The sequence below is a fragment of the Megascapheus bottae genome, chromosome X (assembly GCF_031878675.1).
Source record: "Megascapheus bottae isolate mThoBot1 chromosome X, mThoBot2.hap1, whole genome shotgun sequence".
NCBI lineage: Eukaryota > Metazoa > Chordata > Mammalia > Rodentia > Geomyidae > Megascapheus > Megascapheus bottae.
This window is the reverse complement of record NC_143547.1, coordinates 27,859,020-27,883,032: the sequence shown is the minus strand read 5'-3', so window position 1 is coordinate 27,883,032 and position 24,013 is coordinate 27,859,020. Positions and strand designations below refer to the sequence as shown.

The 24,013-nt window shown below is 43.3% G+C and overlaps 1 protein-coding gene across 2 annotated transcripts; it reads right to left on the bottom strand.

The window, feature by feature from the left end:
- Positions 1 to 521: 521 nt before the first annotated feature.
- Chst7 (carbohydrate sulfotransferase 7) lies at positions 522 to 23,068 on the bottom strand. 2 transcript variants are annotated; one of them, XR_016533800.1, is made up of 3 exons: positions 21,387 to 23,068; positions 10,185 to 10,271; positions 522 to 939 (listed from the first exon to the last, which is right to left on the bottom strand). XR_016533800.1 is itself a non-coding variant. In XM_090326377.1 (2 exons), exon 1 carries the CDS (start codon positions 22,873 to 22,875, stop codon positions 21,421 to 21,423), a length of 1,455 nt encoding a protein of 484 aa, XP_090182503.1. In that variant the 5' UTR covers positions 22,876 to 23,068; the 3' UTR covers positions 522 to 939; positions 21,387 to 21,420. The 2 variants fall into 2 exon arrangements, 1 of the variants encoding a protein (XP_090182503.1); XM_090326377.1 differs by lacking the exon at positions 10,185 to 10,271.
- Between the last annotated feature and the right edge of the window lie 945 nt (positions 23,069 to 24,013).

Here is a 24,013-nt window from a genome sequence, read left to right as displayed (position 1 = left end):
GGTTTCTGAGAAATTTTTAATGTACCTTAGAATTTAAATAAATGCTTTAAACTTAGTCTCTGCCAGAAATTCCTCTTGTCTTGTAAAATTTCCACAACCTTGGGGTATAGAACCATGAAGCCATCACCCAGATTGGCTACAGGAAACTAAATTTGACATTGCAGCTGCTTTGGTTCTCACTGAATGACTGCTAAAATTCCTAAACCAAACATAGAGCTTCTTTCACAGTCTTCACTTTTCCTTTTAATATAGATTAGCTTGTATTTGAACCATACAATTGAACCACATGCTACAATTTTCTTACATGCAAAAAAGAAATCTCATCCTAGCGTGAGTCCAGAGTCATTTGTCTAAGAAGAAAACATCAGATTGAACAACTTAAAAGAAAAACAAAACAAATATTCAAAATTGTTTCCATTCATTGTAGCTGGTCTACCTCAGGAAAAATTACTTTTAAGAAGGGCACGGAGCTATTTGAAAGAGAGATAAATAGGTCAGTTTAAAATAATACCAACCAGACCTTTAGTTTCACATAAAGTAGTTTAATGAAGACAGACAGTACTTCCCTTAGCCTTGTTCACATTGATTCTTTTGTCCAGACATCTGCTGATGTGAAATGGAACCAAATCGCATCTCTTCTTTGTTGTGGAGGCGCCTTGTTGAAATGGTTCCAGTGGAGGCGAGTTCTGCCTGGGAACTAAGCTCTTCCTATTTTATGGCCATAAATATCCACATTGTACTGTCACTTCCTCTCTGGAAACCTCATCTCAATCATTGTGTCTGTCATTACAGAACAGCTTGTGATGCTCTTGCTTAGCAGACTTGCACAGCAGTTGGTCCCAAGTCATGCCAGTCTGTGACAGGGTGATCGATGGCCTCCAGTGAGCCATTTCTGCAGAGCTAAGCCAGCATGCCGAGAGTCCAGTCATGGTGTTTGGCCTAAAAGGGAAAGAACAAAGGACGTTTGAACTTGAGCCCACAGAAATTCACAAAATCTGTTGCTCTCTAATGATGAACTATTACTTTTCCTTATCTAAGCTTTATTATGAGGTGCTGGAAATCCCTCTGGAGGCAGTACTGATCATTTCTAGTGTGAAGATGGGTCAGGGCAAAAGTGTGTCCTACGAGGTTCCCCGGGGTGGGGGGAAGATGAATATGGGGGACCCATCTAGGGGGAGTCCCTCTATACAATACTGTGCAATTCTGTAGCTGTGTTTTGTGCAGCTACTGTGGTGGGGTACTTGGTGAGGAGATCGGAGCTTTCTGGGGCCTTCTGGGTTGATAACAGGAACTGCGAACGAAGTCAGAGCTTCAGCGAATGACCATGTCACCATCCAACCCTCCCATGTGTATATTTATGTCATTCTACTCAAAGTGAGTCATGCCAGCCACTGTCAGCTGTATTGTGTTCTGGAATGGGCCCTGAAGAAGTCAGTAGGTCATAAACAACCGTGGTCATAGATAACAGAAAAGCCTGTTGTTGCTAGCCAAAAGATAGGAAAAAGGTTAGTCTGAAAAGATAAAAACGAAGCACCACAGGAAGAACTCCCTTCTGTTAGCAGAGGTGTAATGCAAACATACTACTTTTGTGTCCGGGATACAAAAAAGAGCATTTATCAAACCAAGAACTAGGAAAATTAAAACTTGAAAAAGAAAAGAAACTCACAGACAGTGATCTTGAAATCATGTAAAACAGGGTTTGTTTTATTGTTGTTGTTGTTGCCAGCCATGGGGTTTGAACTCAGAGCCTGCGTACTCTCCTTGAGCATTTTGCTCAAGGTTACTGCTCTACCACATGATCCACAGCACCACTTCTGGCTTTGTCTGTGTATGTGGTACCAAAGAATCAAACTCAGGGCTTCCTGCATGCTAGGCAAGCACTCTACCACTAAACCATACTTCTGGCCCATAAAACAGGTTTTAAAATGTCTCAACAGCTATAAATGTACTTGAAACAAATGAAAAAAACTCAATAGAAATTTTCAACAAAGGGTGTGTGTGTGTGCGTGTGTAATGTCAGTCCTAGGGCTTGAACTCAGGGCCTGGGTGCTGTCCCTGAGGTTTTTGGCTCAACACTAGTGTTCTACCACTTGAGCCACAGCTCCACTTCTGGCTCTTTGCTTCTTTACTTGGAAATAAGAATCTCAGAGAATTTACTGTGCAGTTGTCTTTGAATCATGATCCTCAGATCTGAGCCTTCTTAGTTGCTAAGATTTTACAGATGTGAACCATTAGCATCTGGCAGAAAGTATTTTTAATTTAAATATTTTATTGTATTTAAGCACTTGTACAAAAAAGTTGTCATTTAACAAAGCAGTTTATAAATACAATGCATCTTGATCAATGTCCCACCTTTTTCATCATTCTTACTGAGCCCTCGTAACCCACCTCTTCCTTCACTTTTCTTAATTTTGTAGGATATACATTAATTTTTTTGTCGGTTGTGGGACTTGAACTCTGGGCCTGGGCGCTGTCACTGGGCTCTTCAGCTCAAGGCTACCGCGCTACCCCTTGAGCCACAGTGCCACTTCCGGTTTTCTGGTGCTTAATTGGAGATAAGCATCTCACCGACTTTAGTGTCTGGGCTGGCTTTGAATAGTGATCCTCAGATCTCAGCCTCCTAATTAGCTAGGATTATAAGCATGAGCCACTGCACCTGGCTATACATTAAATTCTTGACTGAGTTTAGTCAAGAAACAAATGTAAAACCAAGGTTTGATGTGGGACAGGGTTTTGCTATGTGGCTCAGGTTAATCTCAAACGTGCCATGCTCCTGCCTCAGCTCTTAAATGCTGAAAGTATAGGTGTATACCATCATATCTGTTAATGAAATGGGAATTTTAGAAGCATAGAGTACAGTTTCCAAAATTTGAATACCACCTTGGTGGAATCAATAGCAGAACAGATATAACAGGGTAAAGAATTACTCAATCTGAAAGTAGAACAGACTACCCAGCCTCAGCAACAGAAAATAAACTGAAAAAACATAGCATCAGGGACTGGTGTTATGACAATAACTGATTTACCATCTGTGTCAACAGAGTTCTTCAAAGAGTAAAGTCGGAAAAGTATATGAATAAATATAGCCAAAAATTCCCCAAGCTTGGCAAAAGACATAAACCCACAGATTCAAACTCTGAAAACTTCAAACAAACTCAAAGAAGTCTACCGCAAGATAAAACACCATTACATTTCAGAAAAGCAAAGTCCTTCGCAGTACATGCCTAATTATAGGCACTTGAGGGTTACATGCAAGATAGTGAGGCCAGCCCAACTACACATTGAGACCCTGTCTCAAAACTAGGGAAAAATAAGACATTCTAGGAAAAAACACTTGATAGCAATTAGCAAGAAATGATGCCCATGACTTATGGGGATAGTGTGAATGTGAACAGACTCCGTATCTGAACTCATGCAAGTACCAAGGAAGTCATACATTTTTCAAGCTCTGAAAGAAAATAACTGTCAGTCCAGACTTTGATATCCCGTGGTATATCTTTCAATGAAAGGACCTCCAGGATATAGAAACAAAAGCCATATAATGAATGATTGTTGTCCTTAATGTACTATATTATCTCTCATTTTTTTGCTGTCCCTTGGTTATCTCATGTGGTTACAGTATTTTACCTTGTTATCTGATATATTGTATACGTTTATTTGATTATTTGAAATAGGATAGGGAAGGGGGAAAACAAGATGGGGGGTGGGGGTAAGAAAATGGGGACCAAGACATGAGAAAGGGTATCAATGTTTGTGAAGTAATGCACCTTCTATCTGGTGAATGTAATGTAAAACTTCTATTAATTACAATAAAATATATGTAAAAAAGAATGAAGGGAAAACAATTTCCAAAAAGAAGAAAGGTAAAGATAGTTTGTTGCGAACAGAACTGCTGTACAACAACTGCTAAGGGAAGTTCCTCCAACACAAAGGAAATGATAAATGAGGCTTAAAATACCACAAATGAAACAAGAAAACAGAAAAGATGAAGATATTAGTAGATTAATAGACTCTTGAATTTTTAAAATTATATTTGATGGTTGAAGTAAAATTACTATGTTTGGTTGGGTTCTCAATATGTGAAGAAAATATATCAGATAATTAAAAGGAGCAGGATGAAAGCTTTCTATATTTTACTAGTAATAGTAAAACGTTGACACAAATAGACCATGATGAAGTATGCACGTATTATCCAAAGAAGCCATGAAAATAAGTCACGAGGAAATTTGAAAAATGATCAAATAACACACAAAGATTATCAGAAAAGGAAAACGGAACAAAAATGAGGATTCAGTAAATCAGCTCCTAAAAATATCAAATTTAAGCCCTAAGGTACAAATATTGACTAATTTATGTTAAGCAAACAAACTAAACATGATTCACATTAATGTGCATATATTCCCTGAAGTGCTGGGAGTAGAAGCCAGGTTGACAAGTGCTCTACCACTGAGATACACCTCCATCCTTAGAATAGATTTTTTTTTGCCAGCCCTGGGCTTGGAATCGGGGTCTGAGCACTGTCCTTGGGTTTTCTCAAGGCTAGAGCTCTACCACTTGAGCCACAGCACCACTTCTTGTTTTTTTTTCTATGTATGTGGTACTGAGGAATAGAACCTGGGTCTATAGAACCTAGTGCATGCTAGGCAAGCACTCTACCTCTAGGTCAAACTCCCAGCCCCTAGAATAGATTTTTAAACAACCTAAACATGCTGTCTGTAAGAGATTCGATTCAAATATAATGATGTATGATGAAAATAAAAGGATTAAAAAGATATACTATGCAGGCTGGGAGCATGGCCTAGTGGTAGAGTGTCTAGCATGCATGAAGCCCTGAGTTCAATACCTAGGTACCACATTAACAGAATAATCTGGAAGTGGTGCTGTGGCTCAAGTGGTAGAGTGCTAGCTTTGAGAACGTCCAAAGACAGTGCCCAAGCCCTGAGTTCAAGCCCCAGGACTGGCCAAAAAAACAAACAAACAAACAAACAAACAAAGATATTTGAAAGAAAGGGAAAATAGTTATATTTACATAAAGAAAATTTTCAGGAACAAATTCATTATATAAGAGTTAATCTATCAGCAAGACACAGTAATTCTAAGGATGAATATGCAGTAAACAACAAAGCTTCAACCTTCCACAGGCAGAAAAGGAGAAATAGATAAGTCCATATTTGTAGTGTGGCTCTTCATTACTTCTCTCTCAACAATTAATAGAGTCACTAGACAGCAAATCAACAAGGATATAGAAAAAAAAAACTTGAAAACTTTCAACCCAGCAAGATTAAAGGACATTTATTGAACATTCCACTTGCTGACAGTAGGATATACAATCCTTTTAAGAATACATGGAACATTCATCACGTACACCATATATTGATTCACATAACAAAGTTGAACAAATTTGAAAAATTAAAATAATAATAATAGAACTGATTTTCCAGGTGCTGCTGGCTCATGTCTATATTCCTAGCTACTCAGGAGACGGAGATCTGAGGACTGCAGTTCAAAGCCAGCCCAGGCAGTAAAGACCATGAGACAATTAACCGGAAAAAAGTAAAAAATGGAGCCATGGCTCAAGTGGAAGAGAGCCAGCCTACAGCAAAAAAGCTATATGAGGGCATGAGACCTGAGTTTAAGCCTTTGTTGTCAAGCATACCATTTGCTCTAGCAAATGATGTTGGAGCATGTATACATCTGTAGGCCCAAATAATCCTTGACCCAAACCTCACACTTCACTTAAAAAACATAAATAAACTCAAAATGAACAGATACAAGTTCTGGTGGCTTCATGGCTGCAATGCTAGCAAAATGTTATACTGGAGGCATAGCTCAACAGATTAAATATCAGCAATGAGCAAGAAGGTCAGATTTCTTTCTCCAAGGCTCTGAGTTTAAGGGTCAGTTCTATCACAAGTTATTGAATTAAAAAGTGAATGCAGACAAGCTTATTTTAAAATTTATGAAGAAAACCAAGGTAAAAGTTATAAAAAAAATTACAAGAAAACATAGGCGGGGTCGGGAGTTTGGCCTAGTGGTAAAGTGCTTGCTAAAGCATGCACAAAGACCCTGGTTCCATTCCTCAGTACCCACATATATGGAAAAGCTGCAAGTGGTGCTGTGGCTCAAGTGGAAGAGCACTAACCTTGAAGAAAGCGCAAGTACAGTCCTCAGGCCCTGAGTTCAGTCCCCAGGACTGGCAAAAAAATAGAGAGAAAATATAGGTGAAAAATCGATATATACTTTTTGATACACAAAACATTCATAAGCCCCAAATGCGCACCATCCACAAAAGGGAAAAAAAGATAAACTGGACATAGGCAAAGTTAAGCAACTTTTAGAAATTTGATATGCAGAGGTTTCCTCCATTTTTCTTAAAGCCATAACCCTATTCCTTCCAAATATTAACTTCAGTCACATAGGTATTTTTTTTGTTTGTTTTATTTTGTTCTTTTGCATGTCCTGGGGCTTGAACTCAGGGCCTGGGTACTGTCCTTGGGCTTTCTTTTTTGTTTGTTTGTTTTTGTCCTTGCGCTTTCTCAAGGCTAGAGCTCTACCACTTGAGCCACAGCACCACTTCTGGATTTTTCTGTGTATGCAGTACTGAGCAGTCTTCCTGTGTGCTAGGCAACCACTCTACCACTAGGCTAAACTCCCGGCCATCACCTAGGTGTTTGATAGGACAATGAATAGGAATACAACTGACATTTCTGAAAATGTTCCAGCCATATGGGGTCTTTTATTTTTTTTTGTAATTCTAGACCACTAGAAGGTCGATCTCTTTCTTGCCTCGGTCGCAAGTCTTGAACTCTGGGCCTGGGCACTGTTCCTGAGCTCTTCAGCTCAAGGCTAGAACTCTTCCACTTTGAGCCACAGCACCTCTTCAGTTTTCTGATCGTTAATTGGAGATACATAAGAGTCATAAGGACTTTGGTATCTGGGTTGGCTTTGAATCACAATCCTCAGATCTCAGCTTCCTGAGTAGTTAGGATTACAGGTATGAGCCACCAGTGCCTAGCTTATTTATTTTTAAAGGTCTTTGCAAACTGAAATAGAATAAGAACAATTCAGGTTGTGGATGGTGTTTCTTGTGGCTCAGTGGTAGCTAGCTTGCCCTAAGCTAATAAACTTCTTGGTAAAGCCATTTTTCCTTATCCACAATCTGGAGAAAATGAAAATATTCCCTACTGTCGAGAGTAATTGGAACTACTTAAAGATCTTTGCTAGGTGCAGTGGCCCGTTTTGGTAAAAACTAAGTACCGGGGAGGCAGAGATTGAGAGGATCAGTTCTAGACTAGCCCAGAGAGAACATTTTTGAGACTCCATCTCAAGAAAAACCCTGGCGTGGTGGGACATAGTATCCTGTGCCTGTTATCCCAGCTATAATGAAGGCTGTAGGTAGAAAGATCTCATTCCTAAAGGAGCCTAGCCATAAAAAAAATCTATGGGAGTGGAGGATGGGCTGGGGATGTAGGTTAAATGGTAGAGCCTCTGCCTAGCAAGTGCAAGGCCCTTGGTTCAACCCCATACTGCTAAAAAGACCTATCCAGTCTGATAATAGAAGATTAAAAAATGTAAAGCTGTGTAAATCATGTCAAGAATCATAAAAGTTTCTGTTTATCAATATTTTGAAAACATACACAAAAAGAATTGTTAAAAAAACAAACAAACAAACAAACATGTGACAGCCAGGTGAGGGTGGCTCACGCCTGTAATCTTAGCTACTCAAGAGGCTGAGATCTGAGGATCTTGATTCAAAGCCAGCCCAGGCAGGAAAGTTCATGGGACTCTTATCTCCAATGAACCTCCAGAAAACTGGAAGTTGTGCTGTAGCTCAAAGTGGTACAGCTCTAAGCCTTGACCACAAGAGGTCAGGGACGGAACCCAGGCCCTGAGTTCTAACCCCATGACTGAATACAAAAAGAAAAGTGACACTGTAGTGTTGGGCAATTCAAAAAATGAGCTTTCTCTTTCTTTTTTTTGTCAGTCCTGGGGCTTGAACTCAGGGCCTGAGCACTGTCCTTGGGCTTTTTCAAGGCTAAGGCTAGAGCTCTACCACTTGAGCCACAGAACTACTTCCGGCTTTTTCTCTGTATGTGATACTAAGGAACTCAACTTGGGACTTCGTGCATACGAGGCAAGCACTCTACCACTATGCCAGCTTTCATTTTTTTAAATCATTGTTTAAAGATTCAAAGTTATACTATAATGAGCTGGAGTATGTTATCTCCTTGGCTACAGTTCCCGAGTGTTTAAATTACCAGGCAGACCCTAAATGTAGCTGCTTGTTCTAACAGTCTTGGCCTCACCATCAAAGGGAAATCTCTCCCAAAGTGGGTTCAGAGTGGTTGATGTCAAAGGCCCTGTTTGCTGGCATTTGGCTCCAAGGAGCCTCCAGGGCTGTGACTGAATGTTACAGGAAGACACTGTGTGGTTTTGTTTTTTGTTTTTTTTTGCCAGTCCTGGGCTTGAGCTCAGGGCCTGAGCACTGTCCTTGGACTTTCTCAAGGCTAGAGCTCTACCACTTGAGCCTCAGCACCACTTCCGGCTTTTTTCTATGTATGTGGTACCGAGGAATCGAACCCGGGTCTTCGTGCATGCTAGGCAAGCACTTTAACCACTAGGCCAAACTCCCGGCCCGACACTGTGTGTTTTAATCATATTTTTTTTCAGCCTTTGAAGCCAGTATGATGAGAAGCTATGAGGAGAATCAACTTCCTGCTAACTTTAAACTTTGGATCAACTCAATGAACTTGCAGCTTTGCCTCTGTCAGTGTCCTTCCAGATCAGATAAGAAGTGTGATATATTGTTCTGCATCATCCCCATCCCCCCACACATACCCGCACCTGGGTCTCCTGTCTCCCAAGTGAATCTGGGCACTCACTGCTCAGGTTCACTACTTGTGCTCTGGGCATTACTATCAAAAGATGCTGGCAGATGGTGCTAGCTGGTATTTCTGGGTATTCAGCTGGTCCCATAGCTGTGTTACTTCCCAGCATGTGTGACAGCTTTCCTCCTGGGCCATAAAGGACTAATGGGCTGATGGGAACTGCAGTGACCCCTTTGGTGGTTTTGTATACTTGTGGGGTATTCTCCCAGCTCAGCAATCCAATCCACACTACAGATGGTGTTAAGATCTAAGCTTATCTGTCCGCCCAGGTTAAGCTTGCTTTACCTTCCTGTTTGCACATGGAATCACTACAGTGTGTCCAGGCAAACGGAAATGACTGACAGTGCAGATGACAATAGAGCCATTAAACTGTTATGTTGTAAGGGAGCTGCTTTGGGCCAAAGGTAAAAGAACCCATGAAATCCTTACAAATATTCATTAACAGGGACTGTAAAACAAAACATCATTTTAAACAGCTAGTTTGTGAGTAGAACCATTCCATCTTCCCCCTGCTTGGAAATGTACTGTATACATTCAACATTATGAATGTATAAATACTTTCCAAACGTTTGATCTGAAAAATTAAATCTCAAAGGATACTGGTCAGTAGCAGCTTCAGTTCTATCAGCAACTTTTAGGTTAAAAAAAAAAGCCAGGCATAGCGGCTCACACCTATAATTCTAGCTACTTAGGAGGCTGAGATCTGAAGATCGCCATTCAAAGCCAGCCTGGGCACTAAAGACTGTGAGATACTTATCGACAATTAACCACTAGAAAATTGGAAGTGGCACTGTGGCTCAAGGGGTAGGGCAGAAGCCTTGAGCTGATGAGCTCAGGGACAGCATCCAGGCCCAGAGTTTAAGCCCCACGACTGACCCCCCCCCAAAAAAAAGAGTCTCTCAGATTTGTCTGCCCAGGTTGGCTTCAAACTGTGTTTCTCAGGTATCAGCCCTTTAAGTAGCTAGGTTTACAAGTGTGAGCCCACTAGTTGTAGCACAATTTTGGGTTTTAATGTATCAGTTTAAAAATAAAATAAAAGTGTGCCAGGCACTGGTAGCTCACAGCTACAGTCCTAGCTACCCAAAAGGCTGAGATCTCAGCCTAGTTTGAAGCCAACCGTGGCATGAAAGTCTTATCTCCAATTAGCCACTAAAAAGCAGGAAGTAGATCTGTGGTTCAAGTGGTAGCACACCGGCCTTAAACACAAAATCTCAGGGACAGCACCCAGACCCTGAGTTCAATGCCCAGGACTAGCACCAAAAAGAAAGAATAAAAGCAGGAAACAACTGAGCTTACCTGTTACTTTTTTTTCCTTTCAATGAGTTGCTTGAGATATTTGCAGTTGGCATGCTTGATGGCTTTTGTGAATAAAGTCCCTCTCAACTGCAGTAAAGGAACTGAGTCAGTATTTTCTAATATCCATTCAGACAGACCACATGCAGTTGTTTGCTACACTCAAGTGGACCTGGAAAATTTGAGATGGGATGGGCCTGGGAAGTGACTAGAGCTGAGACCTGCAATTCAGGCAGCCACTTGAACCCCAAGGGGCTGTCAAATGAGTGCCTAAAGAGGGGGAAAGAGTCCTGAGGTTGCCTATCAGGACTTGTTCTTTGCTTTCAACCAGCTTTAAGATGCAGGGTGAAGGGCCGGGAGTTTGGCCTAGTGGTATACTGCCTGCCTAGCATGCATGTACCACATACATAGGGGGAAAAAAAGATGCTGGGTGCTGGTGGGTCATGCCTGTAATCCCAGTTATTTAGGACACTGCATTTTGGAGGCATATAGTTCAAAGTTAGCCGGAGCAGAGAAGTCTATGAGAACCTATCTCCAAAAAATGAGCTAGAGGAATGGCTCAAGTTGTAAAATGTCAGCTGTGAGCAATCGAGTTGAGCACTCTGAGTAAGCTTCAGGCTCTGAGTTCAAACTCTAGGATTAGAGGGAGGAAAATGACCAGATTGGAATTAGAACTCAGTATAGACCCAGTATAGTGACTGTGGTCCAGTCACTGTGGCACAACACTTTAGGTATCTCTCCCTGTAGAGGGAAGCTGTTTGCTTTAGAATTTCCTAGTCCTTCCTTTTTGTGTTGTTGTTGTTGTCAGTTGTAGGACTTGAATTCTAGGCCTGGGTGCTGCCCCTGAGCTCTTCAGCCCAAGGCTACCACCTTACCCCTTGAGCCACAGCGCCACTTCCGGTTTTCTGGTGGGTTAATTGGAGATAAGAGTCTCTGGAATTTTTGGTTCCCCGGGCTGGCTTTGAACCACAATCCTCGGATCTCAGCCTCCTGAGTAGCTAGGATTATAGGTGTGAGTCACCACGCCAGGGTGTCCTTTTAAACAATCCAGTAAATATAAAATGGCCCTATGGTCAAGAGCAGGTTCATGTGGGCCATATCTCCTTATATTGTTAGGGAGTCGCACACCTAACATCAAGTACTGCCAGCCCAGGCTGAGGGTGTGGTTCAAGTGACAGAACACTTTCTTTCAATGTAACAGGCTCTGAATTCAATCTTTTACTGCATACACAAATGCAATGAATGCTGATTTTGTGATTCTCAGCCAACCATATCCCTATTGTAAAATTTTTTGGTATTCTTATTTTCTTATTTGTTTTATGTTAATTGGACATATTTAGAGTTATGGTGTAGCAATTCAATACGCATATACATACACCAAGTTATGATCAATTTAGGGCTGTTAACATTTCCTTCTTCTTAATCATATTTTAAGTAAAATCCTCTTTGGCGTATGATGACTCACATCTTTCATCCCTTCTAGTTAGGAGGGAGAGTTCATGGGAAGATCCTGCTAGAAGAGGCAACAATTTAGTAAGATTCACAGTCCTGCTTCTCAACAAACAAAACTCCTTTCACATGCCTGTCATTCCAGCAACAGGAGGCTGTAGATAGGAGGATGAGGCTCAGTATTGCTATCTAGGCCAGCCCGGGGCAAAAAGTGAGACACTATCTGAAAAATAACCTAAAGCAAAAATAACAAGACAATTAGTGTTTCCTTCTTGCAAGTCCAAACAATAGTGGTAGAGGGAGGGACAGACAAGAAAGCATACCGTTTTGGTTTAGAACCAGAAAAATATGTACAGTTTTCCCTGATTACATCTGTGGTGATAACATTCTTTATTACAGTAAGATCTTCCTTTTGCTTTTTTTGGTGTCAGTACTAGCTTGAACTCAGAGCCTTACAATCTCACTCCTCTTTTTCCACTCACAGCTAGTACTCTACCATTTCAGTCACATTCCTACTTCTGGCTTTTTTTGCCAGTCCTGGGGCTTGAACTCAGGGCCTGAGCACTGTCTTTGAGCTTTCTCAAGGCTAGAACTCTACCACTTGAACCACAGAACCTCTTCTGGCTTTTATTTTCTATGTATGTGATACGAAGGTATCAAACCCAGATCTTCGTGCCTGCTAGGCAAGCACTCTACCACTAGGCCCCCTACTTCTGCTTTTCTATATCTAATTGGACATAAGAGTCACAGAGATTTGTCTTCTCTAGGTGCCTTTGAATCACAATCCTCAAATATCAGTCTCCTGAATATCTAGAATTACAGGCATGAACCCGCAGTAGCCAACTTCATTCATCATCTAATTATATTGCTCCTAAAATCTGTACATTTCACATACACCAGCCCTTGGCTGGTCATAAGGAAGTCCTATTTTTTAAAATATGTTGATTTTAAGTATTTTTGACTTGCCATTCTCTCCGAATGGCTTACCATAATCTCTCTGAAGAAATAAAGAACCTTTTGTGATAAAGTATGGTCTTAGGGGAAAAGTACCCTCAGAATTCTGAAGCATTCTTCCCTAAAGTCTGCCTAATCTGTGTGCCATGACTTCTTCAGTTAGCCTTTCAGCACCATCCTGGGAGATGTTGGGAATCTCTCATCCTATCAGCTTTACTTGAGGATTCAGTGTTCTATACCACTTCTACAATTCCTCTGCCATCCCCTACCCAGCATGGGCTCCCCTGGGTTCAGAGGTCCCTGGGCTATATGTCAGGGAAGAAGTCCACATGGTCAGATGGCCTGCTTCCTCTGACTCAATTCTTCCTGAGACAATGATCATGCCTCTGACCCAAAGATATTAAGCAAACAGTAGTCTTTGGAAGTGTTTCCTCTAGCCCCTTGGATTTCAGGTCAGACTTGAGCTTGCTTGCTTGCTTGCTTGCTTCCTTCCTTCCTTCCTTCCTTCCTTCCTTCTCTCTGTCTTTCTCTTTCTCTTCCTTTCTCATTTCATTTTATTTTTTACTTTTTTTTTTGCCAGTACAGGGGCTTGAACTCAGGGCCTGGGCACTATCCTTGGGCTTTCTCAAGGCTAGAGCTCTACCACTTGAGTCACAGTACCACTTCCAGCCTTTTTTGTGTATGTGGTACTGAGGATCAAACCCGAGTCTTCATGCACGCTAAGCAAGCACTCTATCACTAGGCCATGCTACTGGCCCCTTTCTTTCCCATTTCTTTCTTTTCTTTTTTTTTTCCTTTTTTACTATTTTTATTGTAATTGATAAAAGGGTTACAAATATTGTGCATTAATTCACATACATTGATACCCTTTCACATGTCTTGGTCCCCATTACCCTCCCCGCCACCCCCCCATCTTGGTTTTCCCCCCTTCCCTATCCAATTTCAAATAACCAAATACAAATATATCCAATATATCAGATTACAAAGTGAGGTACTATAATAATATGATATAACCAAGGGACAGCAAAAGAGATGAGAGATAACATAGTACATTAAGGACAACAATCATTCATTATATGGCTTTTGTTTCAATATCATGGAGGTCCTTTCAATTAGCTTCATACTATATGGCCTTTTGTATCAAGGTTTTGCTCTATTGCAAATCTCTGCTAGGAGAGCCCAAGGTTTCTACTGATTATGACAAATGAGGGAAACCATTGAGCCTAAGTTCCTTTGAGTCTGGCTTACTTCACTTAATATGACTTTTTCTAAGTCTTTCCATTTCCTAACAAATAGGTCTAATCTGTTTCTTTTTTTTTTCTTTTCCATTTTCTCCCTGCCCCTCACCAACTCCCCTTCTCCTCACCTTCTATATCCTTTCTTTCCCTTACTTTTGCAGTGTAGGGGATGAAACCCAGAGCTTAGAGTATTTGAGGCAAGTGCTTCTATCACTGAGCTACCTCCCCAAACTCAGATCTGAAGTTTCTTACTGACCAAGCCCAAAGAATACCCCACATACTTTCAGTGTCCATAATCACCCCTACCTGAAGGTAACCTTTCCTTCAGAGAGCTTCAGTTCCACAACAACAACAACAACAAAATAGCCACTGTGTAAGTCAATGCTGTAACTTCTCAGCTTCCTTCAGGATGGCCTTTGGTATGAACAAGGCCAGTGGCAGAAATGTCAGCTCAGCTGCTGGCTTGATGCATAGGGCCAGAGGGGTGGGGTAGGAAGTGAACCAAGCTGAAGGATTCTAATTCTCAGGAAGATACCATATCACTGAGCCCTACGACCTTTTTCCAGTTGATATGGCTTCCTGTTTAGACATTTCTCCACATTCCGGGGTTCTTGAACTTGGGCCAAGGTTGTGTATTTGTCCCTACTGTTCCTTACTCTGTGCTGCACTTGAGCCCAATATTGCTTTCAGTAAAGCAAGCCCCTTCAGTTCCATTGGAAAATCTGAGGATGAGAAACCAGGAGACCTGAAGGAGAGCAGGAACCAGGAGGGGAGAGAAAAGAAAGGAAGAGGAAAACAGAAGGAGGAATGACTTTTTCAGAATGGGTTGGTAGGGACTGTCTGGTCATTTCTGTTTCTGTTTCTGTTTCAATGAATTCCTTAGTAAGAAAGTTTCCTGATTGCTAGGGCTTAAGTTACAAGACCTCAGCCACTTTGCTAGATTCTTCCAAAGGATGCAAATAGCTTGTCTAGAATAAAGATGTCTTATGTGACTGTAGGAGCCCATCTACAGCACCAAAAGCTACCAATAGGAATCACAGGTTGAAATAGACAAGATAGACATCAGTCTGTTTAGGCCATGAGTGAATAGCATATGTAAAATGACAGACTCTTACAAAAAGTGCAACAGATGAAAGAATTAATGGCATGTGAGAGTGGGATAAATGGACTGAATAATTTGTCTTTCTGTAACAACACCCTCTATCTGCCTGGCTCTTCATAGCTTCCAGTGTTTTCCCATAAATCACTGGTGTAGACCATTCAATTCTCACCAACAGACTCGATTCCCCATTTTGACCTTATTCCCCGTTAGTGCCCAGGCCCAGGGGATAAATCATTGAATAATCCAATAGAATCACCTGAGCAAGTTTCAAAACTACCAGTGCTTGGAACTTGGTACCTCACACCAGACTAAATAAATCAGAATTTCCTGGAAATATTCTGGGGATGTATGTAGGTTGGTGTAGAGCACCTGCCAAGCATATGAGGCTCTGGATTTGATCCAACACCAAGCCAAAATTATCTTCTGGGGTACAGCTCAGGCATTGGAACTTAAAAAAAAAACTCCTCAGTCGGAAGTAGCCTTATCCTCTCTCTTTCTGAGTTTTCAGTTAACCATTGTCAAGTACCACCCAAGGATATTAATAGAAAATTGTAACAAGTCAACCCACAAAAATCTATAGCCTTTCTGTATACCAACAATGTATAAGCAGATAGGGAAATAAGGAAACAATCCCATATGCAATAGCCTCGAAAAATACTTAGGAATAAACCTAACCAAAGAAGCAAAAGACCTCTACAATAGAAACTATAAAGTGCTAAAGAAAGAAAACAAAGATAACAGCAGGAACTAGAAAGACCTCCATGTTTTTTGGATAGATAGAATTAATATAGTAAATGTCCATACTGAAAAAGTTGATCTACAAATTTAAAACAATCTCCATCAAAATCCCAATGGCTTCCTTCACTGAAGGAAATAATCCAAAAATCCATAATGAACAACAAAAGACCTCAAATATCCAAAGCAGTTTTAGACAAAAAAAAAACAATGCTGGAGCTATCACAATCCTAGACTTTTTTTAAATTATTTTTTATTGTAATTAATAGAAGGTTTACAGTTATATTTGCCAGATACAATCCTAGACTTTAAACTTTACTATAGAGACTCAATAACCAAACCTATTTGGTATCGACACAAAAATAGCTCAAAGATGAATGAAACAGAGTAGAAGACCTCAAAATAAAATCATATATTACAGAAAAATGCAGAAATCATTTTTCATTGGGGTTCTAAGTAACCTGATAAAATGCCATGCAGTTCCACTCTGTCCTACCTTTATTTTTAAATTTTTTTTATACAGGGCTCAAACCCAGGACATTGTGCATGCTAGGGAAGCATTTTGCCACTGAGCGATAGCCCAGCCCTGTCCTACCTTTATCTAGCATATCTATACCATATACACTACTATTCACTCCATGGCAGTTGAGAAAAACTGCATTGAAACTTTTATTATAATATATTATTATAATTGTTCTATTTTGTAAGTATTGTTGTTGATCTCTTGCTGTGCCTAACCTAAAGCAACAGGCTGGGAGTTTGTCCTAGTGGTAGAGTGCTTGCCTAGCATGCACAAAGACCCGGGTTCAATTCCTCGGTACCACATACATAGAAAAAAGCCGGAAGTGGTGCTGAGGCTCAAGTGGTAGAGCTCTAGCCTTGAGAAAGCCCAAGGACAATGTTCAGGCCCTGAGCTCAAGCCCAGGACTGGCAAAAAATTTAAAAAAAACCTTTAACAACATCATAAATGTGTATGTATGGAGAAAAAACAATACACACACACACACACACACACACACACACAGGTTTGCTATTCTCTGTGTTTTATATATTCACTGAGGACCTTAGAACATAAAGAGGGTTCTAAGGATAAGAATAAGAGGGGTAAGTACTGTAATTTCTAGCAAGGGCTTGGATTGCTGTTCTGAGATATTCAGGAGGTTCCCATCCCCTTATGCCATATTATTGCCCTAGGGCAAGCCATGTGTCTCAGTTCTAGCCAGTGACACATAAGAATAAGTCAGCTAGGGTGGGGAGGTTCTTAGAAAAACATTTATAAGCACATTAACAGAAAGAACATTATACCTACAAAGCACCTTGTTTTTCCTTTCCATCTTTAGTTTGTGTCAGTGCTGGGGCTTGGACTCTGAGCGTCATGCTCTTGCTTGGCTGTTTTGCTTAAGGCTGGTGCTCTACCTCTTGAAGTACACTACCAACTCCAGCTTTTGATAGTTAATTGGAGATAACAGAATTTGTCTGTCTGGGCTGGTGTTGAACCTTGCTCTTCAGACCTCAGCATCCTAGGATCACAGGCATGAGCTATTAGTATCTGGCTCTTCCTTCCTGCATTTTAACAACCTTTGTTTAGTTGAGAAAGGATGTGATGCTGGGAGCTGTGGCTGCTGTCTTGTGACACTAAGAATATAAGCTAGTGTATGAAATCAAGATGTTAAAGGTAGAAAGAATCTGAGACTATGGTGATGATACAGGATGTTAATATTCCCTCTTATCCCCGAGGAAAGCTCACCTATTTCCTCTATACCAAATTCTGTCTGTTACATACAGTCCATCTTGAAGTTGCACCAAAAGCATGTGAGCTCAGGTGGCCCCTAAAGAGTATGGTTACAGTGTCCTTGGCTTCTTGTTGAAAGCTAAGCGGTATTTTCTTTATTCAGGCTAATGGTATTTTGTATCCCAAACTAGCCTGTAAGCACCCAGCTAGGTTGCCAGAGCGAGTGCCTGGGAATGCTATGAGAAAGCCAGAAGATGCTAGATTATGAACATTGAAGTCTAATACCACTGTCCCACCTTCATCCAGCCAAGGGTGACTTTCGGTGCATTACATGAATACATACACACATACACACACATACATACATACATACATACATACATACATACATACATACATACATAAGTATATGGAGTGCTTACCACAATGCATGGTGAACAGCTCTTCTGTAAAAACCTTTGCATTTACCCTATCCATCTGTCTGTCCCTCCCTCCTTTCCTTCTTTCCCTCCTGTCTCTCTTCCTTTTCTTCCCTCCTATTCTCTCAGCTGAATGTTTCAAACTTTTAGAAAATCCATTCATGGATCAGTAGCAGGAATATAAGAATTGTAATAATACAGGCGCCGGTGATTCACGCCTGTAATCCTACCTACTTAGGAGGCTGAGATCGGAGGATTGTGGTTCAAAACCAGCCTGGGCATGAAAGTCCATGAGATTCTTATCTCCAGTTAATCACCAGAAAACTGGAAGTGGTGCTGTGGATCAAGTGGTAGAACACTAGCCTTGAGCTGAAGGCCTAAAGGACAGTGCCGAGGCCCAGAGTTCATGCCTAATGACTCACCACCCCCCCAAAAATTATAATGAACTCATATGTTGAAAGTTTGCAATTCAAGAGGAAGGGCTGTCACCAAAGTCTAAAGAGCCTAAAGCTTGCACCCAGATGTCACTGCAGCACTGAAAAGTCAGCCCTATCAGCCTTCCACACAGCAGCATCAGTGCCTTTCTCCCTTGTCACTGTCACTCTACAGACTTGCTCTTACTGGAGGGGAAAATCTTATGTCTGCTACCCTATACTCCAGACTGACTCTCATTTTTTCTCTCTCTGTCTATGTCTGTCCCGTGGCTTATACTCAGGGCCTGGACATTATCCCTTAGCCATTTTGCTCAAGGCTAGCCCTCCACACTTGTGTCATAGCTTCACTTCTGGCTTTGTGCCAGTTAACTGGAGATAAGAGTTTCATAGACATTCTTACCGGAGCTGGTTTTGAACCATGATCATCAGACCTCAGATCTTGAGTAGTTAGAATTACAGTAGGCATGAGCCACCAGCAATCAGCTTCCAGCTAGCGTTCCGTAAGTGCTAATAAAAGTGGGGAGGAACTAGCAAAATTTTCCAGATCATCATGTTTTAAAACGATCAAATCTACAGCAGTAGCCCAAGTGGTTCTCTGAGACCTGTGAAGGGAGGTTTAGGAATCATTACACAGACGCTGTGGAGGAGGTTCCATTTAAGGAGACAGAAGAGATTTCAAGGGCCAGGTGGAAACCTGAGGTGAATCAAGTTCAGGAAATGGGCCAGATGGAATGCAGATGTACAAATTGAGCTCTTGCTAGGCACTAATTGCTAATGCATGTAATCTCAGCAACTCAGAAGGATCAGATCTGAGGATCTTGGTTCAAAGCCAACTGAGGTAGACTAGCACTTGAAACACCATTTCCAATTAACCAGCAAAATGCCAGGCTGGAGGCACGACTCAATTGGTAGAAAGCCAACCATGAGCAAACAATCTGCATAGAGGCCCTGAATTCAACCACTACCACCAAGAAAAAACACTCCTGCGCTCTCAGGATATTCTTTACCTGTAAAATTCAAATCATATTCCCCCCCAATAAAAGATAGCTGGTCAATGGGGTGGATGGGAAGGGAGACTGTCCACCAGAAAAATCCCAGCAAGACATAGAAAGGCCTGCCACCAACTCCATATTGGCACAAAAGCAATAGTGTGTTCCTTTGCCTAGCTGCTGGCTGTGTTTGTTTTGTTTCGATTTTCTAATAAATCTTTGCTTTCTCTGATTCTCCTGTCTTCTTAAAAACATTTTTTTGCCAACCCACAGCATCAGTTCTCCGACCCCACACTTCATCCCTAAACACAGGCTTAGCAACTGGAAAGGATGTTTTTGTTAATACATGACCACTTGCTCTGTACATCCCTTCCTTCTCTCTGGCAATCAGGAAAAAACACAGACTTCCTAGCAATTACAGAAATTAACTTGATTACTTAGAGAAAAACTAGCCAGCTTCTAAAATCACTCTGAAACCCTTGCTCCATTAACTACAAAATCTATCCTCATTAACATCTTCAGCCTTTGACCCTGGGAGCCCATCCCAGGGGACTGATGAATTACACTATAAAATAATGGAGGAAACTTTGGCCACTTCCACCCACACTGCCCTGCGGCTCTTCCTCTGGCTCTTCCTCTGGTCTGCCTGATGCAGAAGGTGGCATTCTTCCAACTCATACAATGTTGGGGGAAATGCTTTTACATGCACCTAACTAGACTTCTAAGGTGGGCAGCATGCAAACCATCTATCTTTTCCCTGCAGTCCAGTGTTACATGTACCCTTTGACCTGGTACTGAACATATTTGGAAACCATTTTTCCATCTTCTAAAATCACTTTACAGAAGAATTACAAAAAAAAGAAGAGATGACTTTCTGAAAGGGATGAAGTGGATAGCTGTCATACATGGCTCATGCCTATAATCCTAGCTTCTCAGCTTGAACCTGAGGATTGTGGTTCAAAGCCAGCTGGGGCACAGACTACAAGAATCTTATCTCCAACTAACTACCAAAAGAACTGGAAGTGGAGAGAGCTATGGCTCAATTGGTAGAGCACCAGCCTTGAACACAAAAAGCACAGGGATGATATCCAGGCCCTGAGCTCAAGCCCCAGGACTGGTATACACACATAAAAGGGGATGGGATGGAATAGGGGGGATGGGGAGAAGGCAGCCCTGAGGTCTTATCACACTAGAGGAAGCTGACCAGGCAGCTTTTGCCACCTGATGCTAACGGGATGTGGTCAAATATCCTGCAAACACAGAGAGAAGAGGAAGGGGGAAGGGTAGGAGAGGGGAAAACCAGAGCCAGGGCAAAGCAACATCTGTTCCATTCCATTATAACAGGGCCTGAGGTACACAAAAGTAAATACACTGTTCAAAACCCTCCTGCTTGCTTGCTACTTGGGAGGAAGCCCTGGAGTTCAAGCAAAAGAGAAATGCTGCATGTAGCAGAAACAGTAAGAACAGGTAGGCTCAAGGAATCGCTATCTTTCCACCAGGGTTTTGGCTTTCTCTGTGCCAGCAAGTACCATAGCAAAATTGACAAATTGGAATCCGGTTTTTCTTTCATTTATTTATTTGTTTGTTTGTTTATTGCCAGTCCTGGGCTTGGACTCAGGGCCTGAGCACTGTCCTTGGACTTTCTTAAGGCTAGAGCTCTACCACTTGAGCCCAAGCACCACTTCCAGCTTTTTTTTATGTATGTGGTACCCAGAAATCCAACCAGGGTTTTCGTGCATGTTAGGCAAGCACTCTACAACTAGACCAAAATCCCGGTCCTGAAATCTGTTTTATAGCCATCCAGCCCAAAGTGTGCCTTATACCCATACTCTTCATGACAGTTCTCAAAAGTTAAGTTCCTTTACTACCTTGGACAATATCTGCTGTCCCCAGGGGTTTTGCTTCTTCCTACTTTATAAAGGGGGCTGGGATTGCAGAGGCCTGTGCCCTGCCTTAGCTCCATTTAAGTATACACTACCCTTAAAGTGGACCTGCCAAGGCACAGTGGCTAAACTGGTGAAATCAGGCAATTTACCCAATTTTACAGGCAGGACTTCCCCCACTCCCTGGGACCAGATTTCTACAGTATGGAATTCTGGATGGCACAATCATCTCCTTGCTTCCTCTCAGGTTTCAGGGCACAGCCATCTTACCCGGATCCGCCCCTCTGGGGGAGTGGGTGCGGGGTTACAAGGCACCATAATCCTCAGTCTCCAGTGGCGTCTCCCCTTCCCTGGATGGTTCCAAATCGCCCTCCTCTCCACTTTGAGGGTAGGCTAGCAGACGCATGGCTGGCGCACAGGCAGCCTCCACCTGGCGCACCTGCTCTTGGCTCAGGCGCTCGCGCCAGGCGTGTACCGCCTCGCGGGCATCCCGTGCAGATAAGTGAAAGGGCCGATCTGCATTGTAGGCTGTACCCCGAGTCATGTTGAGTGCAAAGGCGTCCAAAGCGGAGAGTGCTCGTAGCCCAGAGAAGCGCAACAGGCGACGCAACTGAGCGCGGGGCTGTCGCACCAAGTCCTCATAACGCAATCTTAGGTAGCGTCGCTGCAGCCAGGCGGGAGCACCCCGAGCAAACAGTAGGTCTCGCAGCCAGGCCTCGCAAATCACCTCAAGCGCTCCAGTCAAGAAGAAATCAGAGCGCGCCGAGGGCAGCGATCGAGACTGACTCCCAGGACGAGCGCCCACCCCATGAGCCAACAGCACCCGGTGGAAGCGATCACCCCTTTGACGGGTTCGCAGCACCTGGATGCTTTCTCGCAACAGCCCCTGCCTGGACTTGAGGCGTGAGTTGTGCACAGCCCTGGGATCTCGGAAAAGCTGCACCACCTTCAGGTTGAGGCCCGGATCGCGTAGCAGGGGCACCAACACGCCCAGGTCCAGCAGGCGTACGTCTTTGATGACCACCACCGGGTACTTGCGGCACTCGGCCTCCAGAGCGCGCAGTGCCACGGGTGGGCAACTGCGTTCACAGGCGGTGTCCTCCACGAGACCCACGTCGTTGCGGGCACGGGGTGCATCAGGACACAGTGGTGGCGAGCAGATAACCTTGTTGGTTCGCCAACGGAACAGGGCAGCCGTGGTGAGATTAGCTGCATCCGAGGCTCGTGCGGCAGGGTCCCCGGGCGGGGCGTAGAGCCGCAGCACGGAGAAGTCACAGCGGAAGAGTGAGCGCAGCATGTCGCGCAGTGCGCCCTGCAAACTCTCTGCATCGCCCGGATATAGCGCTTGCCACAGATGCCACATGGGTTCATACAAGTAGAAAACGTCCGGATGCTGGTTAAAGAGCTCGCCCAGGAACGACGAGCCGGTGCGCCAGGTGGCGTGCACATAGATGTGTTGTTTCTCACGGACCACAGCCTCCCGGAGGACGCTGAGGTTGCTTGGGGACCTGAGCGACTGATCTGAGCCCACTTCGGGGACGGATCGCACCTCCGAACCTTGCTCACGTTCGCCAGCTGCCGCTGCCTCCAAGCTCCACACTCCCAAGCTGTGCTGCAGGCCAGAGCAGTGGCCGGTGCCCTTATCCTGGTCTCGGCCGCCGTCCAGCACGGAGGGGACAAGCAGCAGCATGAGCGTGTACAGCACCAAGAGCAGCGCGAATTTGCAATACTCACGGCGGCGGCGGCGCCGGCCCTTCATCTTCCACCCCCGTCCCGAGAGCTCTCCTTCGGCCTCTCCGGAGCCCTCTGCGCCGGGAGGAGCGACGCCACCGAGGGAAACTTGGGAGGCGATAAGGCTAATGACCGCCCCCCCCCCACGTCCTCCTGGCTCAGCCTCTGCTGAGGCGCCTATTGGTGGGCTGGGCAGCTGCGTGCCCCTCCTACAACCCCGCGGCTTCCTTTGCCGCCTCTGCCTTTGTACTCTCCGTGGTTCATCTACTGCTCTGCCGCTCTGGGCGGAGCTGTGGCGCGCCGAGGGCGTGTCAGCCAGACCCCACCTCTCCCCTAACCACTCCTAGAAGAAATCAAGTCTCTATGAATGCTTGGGGGGCAAGGGAGGGCCTCATGTGTACAAAATGCGACCCGAGAATTCGACGTAGACTCCACACAGATTGTCCCTTCTGTATTATGTCCCCATCTTGGTCATCTCTGTCCTAGGCAAATAACTAATTGTCAGAATCTGAATTCTGCACCCCTCTTTATTAGCCACCGTGTGGATGTTACAGAACTTTGGATGTCCTTCCAGCCATGTGCTCATATCCTCCGTGTTGGTGAAGCTCCTTGACCACAGTCCTCTCCCTTTTTCGTATTCAATTCTGAGATGTCAAGTCATTATTTTATCTTTTCGTGCTGATATAAAGGCTTAACCTCAGCCTTGTGGTCTCACTGGGCTTTTATCCTTTTAACACCGGTGCTCTACCACTTGAGCAGCACCTCCACTTTGGGTTTTTGGCTATTTAATTGGGGATAAAAGTCTGTCTGATTTATCTTCCTGGGCTACTATCAAACCAGATGCTCTACTACTTGACAAGCTCCCATTCCTGGCTAGGCAGTCTGTGTTTTGTCCCAGGGAACAGTCATTACAGCTAGGGTAATAGTAGCAATAAAGAAAAGTAACTGGGTTGGAGGGTTTTTGAGAGCAGTCAGGATACGCAGACAAACAGGACAAGGACAGTAAAGGTGTCTGGCAGATATGGGCAGTGAGAACTGGAGACAACTAGGTTCACCCTAAGCTAGTATGAAGCCCTTGGATCAAATCTCAGTATAGCGAAAAGAGAAAAGAAAAGGAAACTGCCTGACCAGCCTCTGGTTCTGAAGCTGCATTTGTAGACCCCATG

What these genes read in the sequence shown, in the direction of transcription:
- Chst7 (XM_090326377.1), bottom strand. Translation starts at nt 22,875, where the DNA reads ATGAAGGGCCGGCGCCGCCGCCGCCGTGAGTATTGCAAATTCGCGCTG.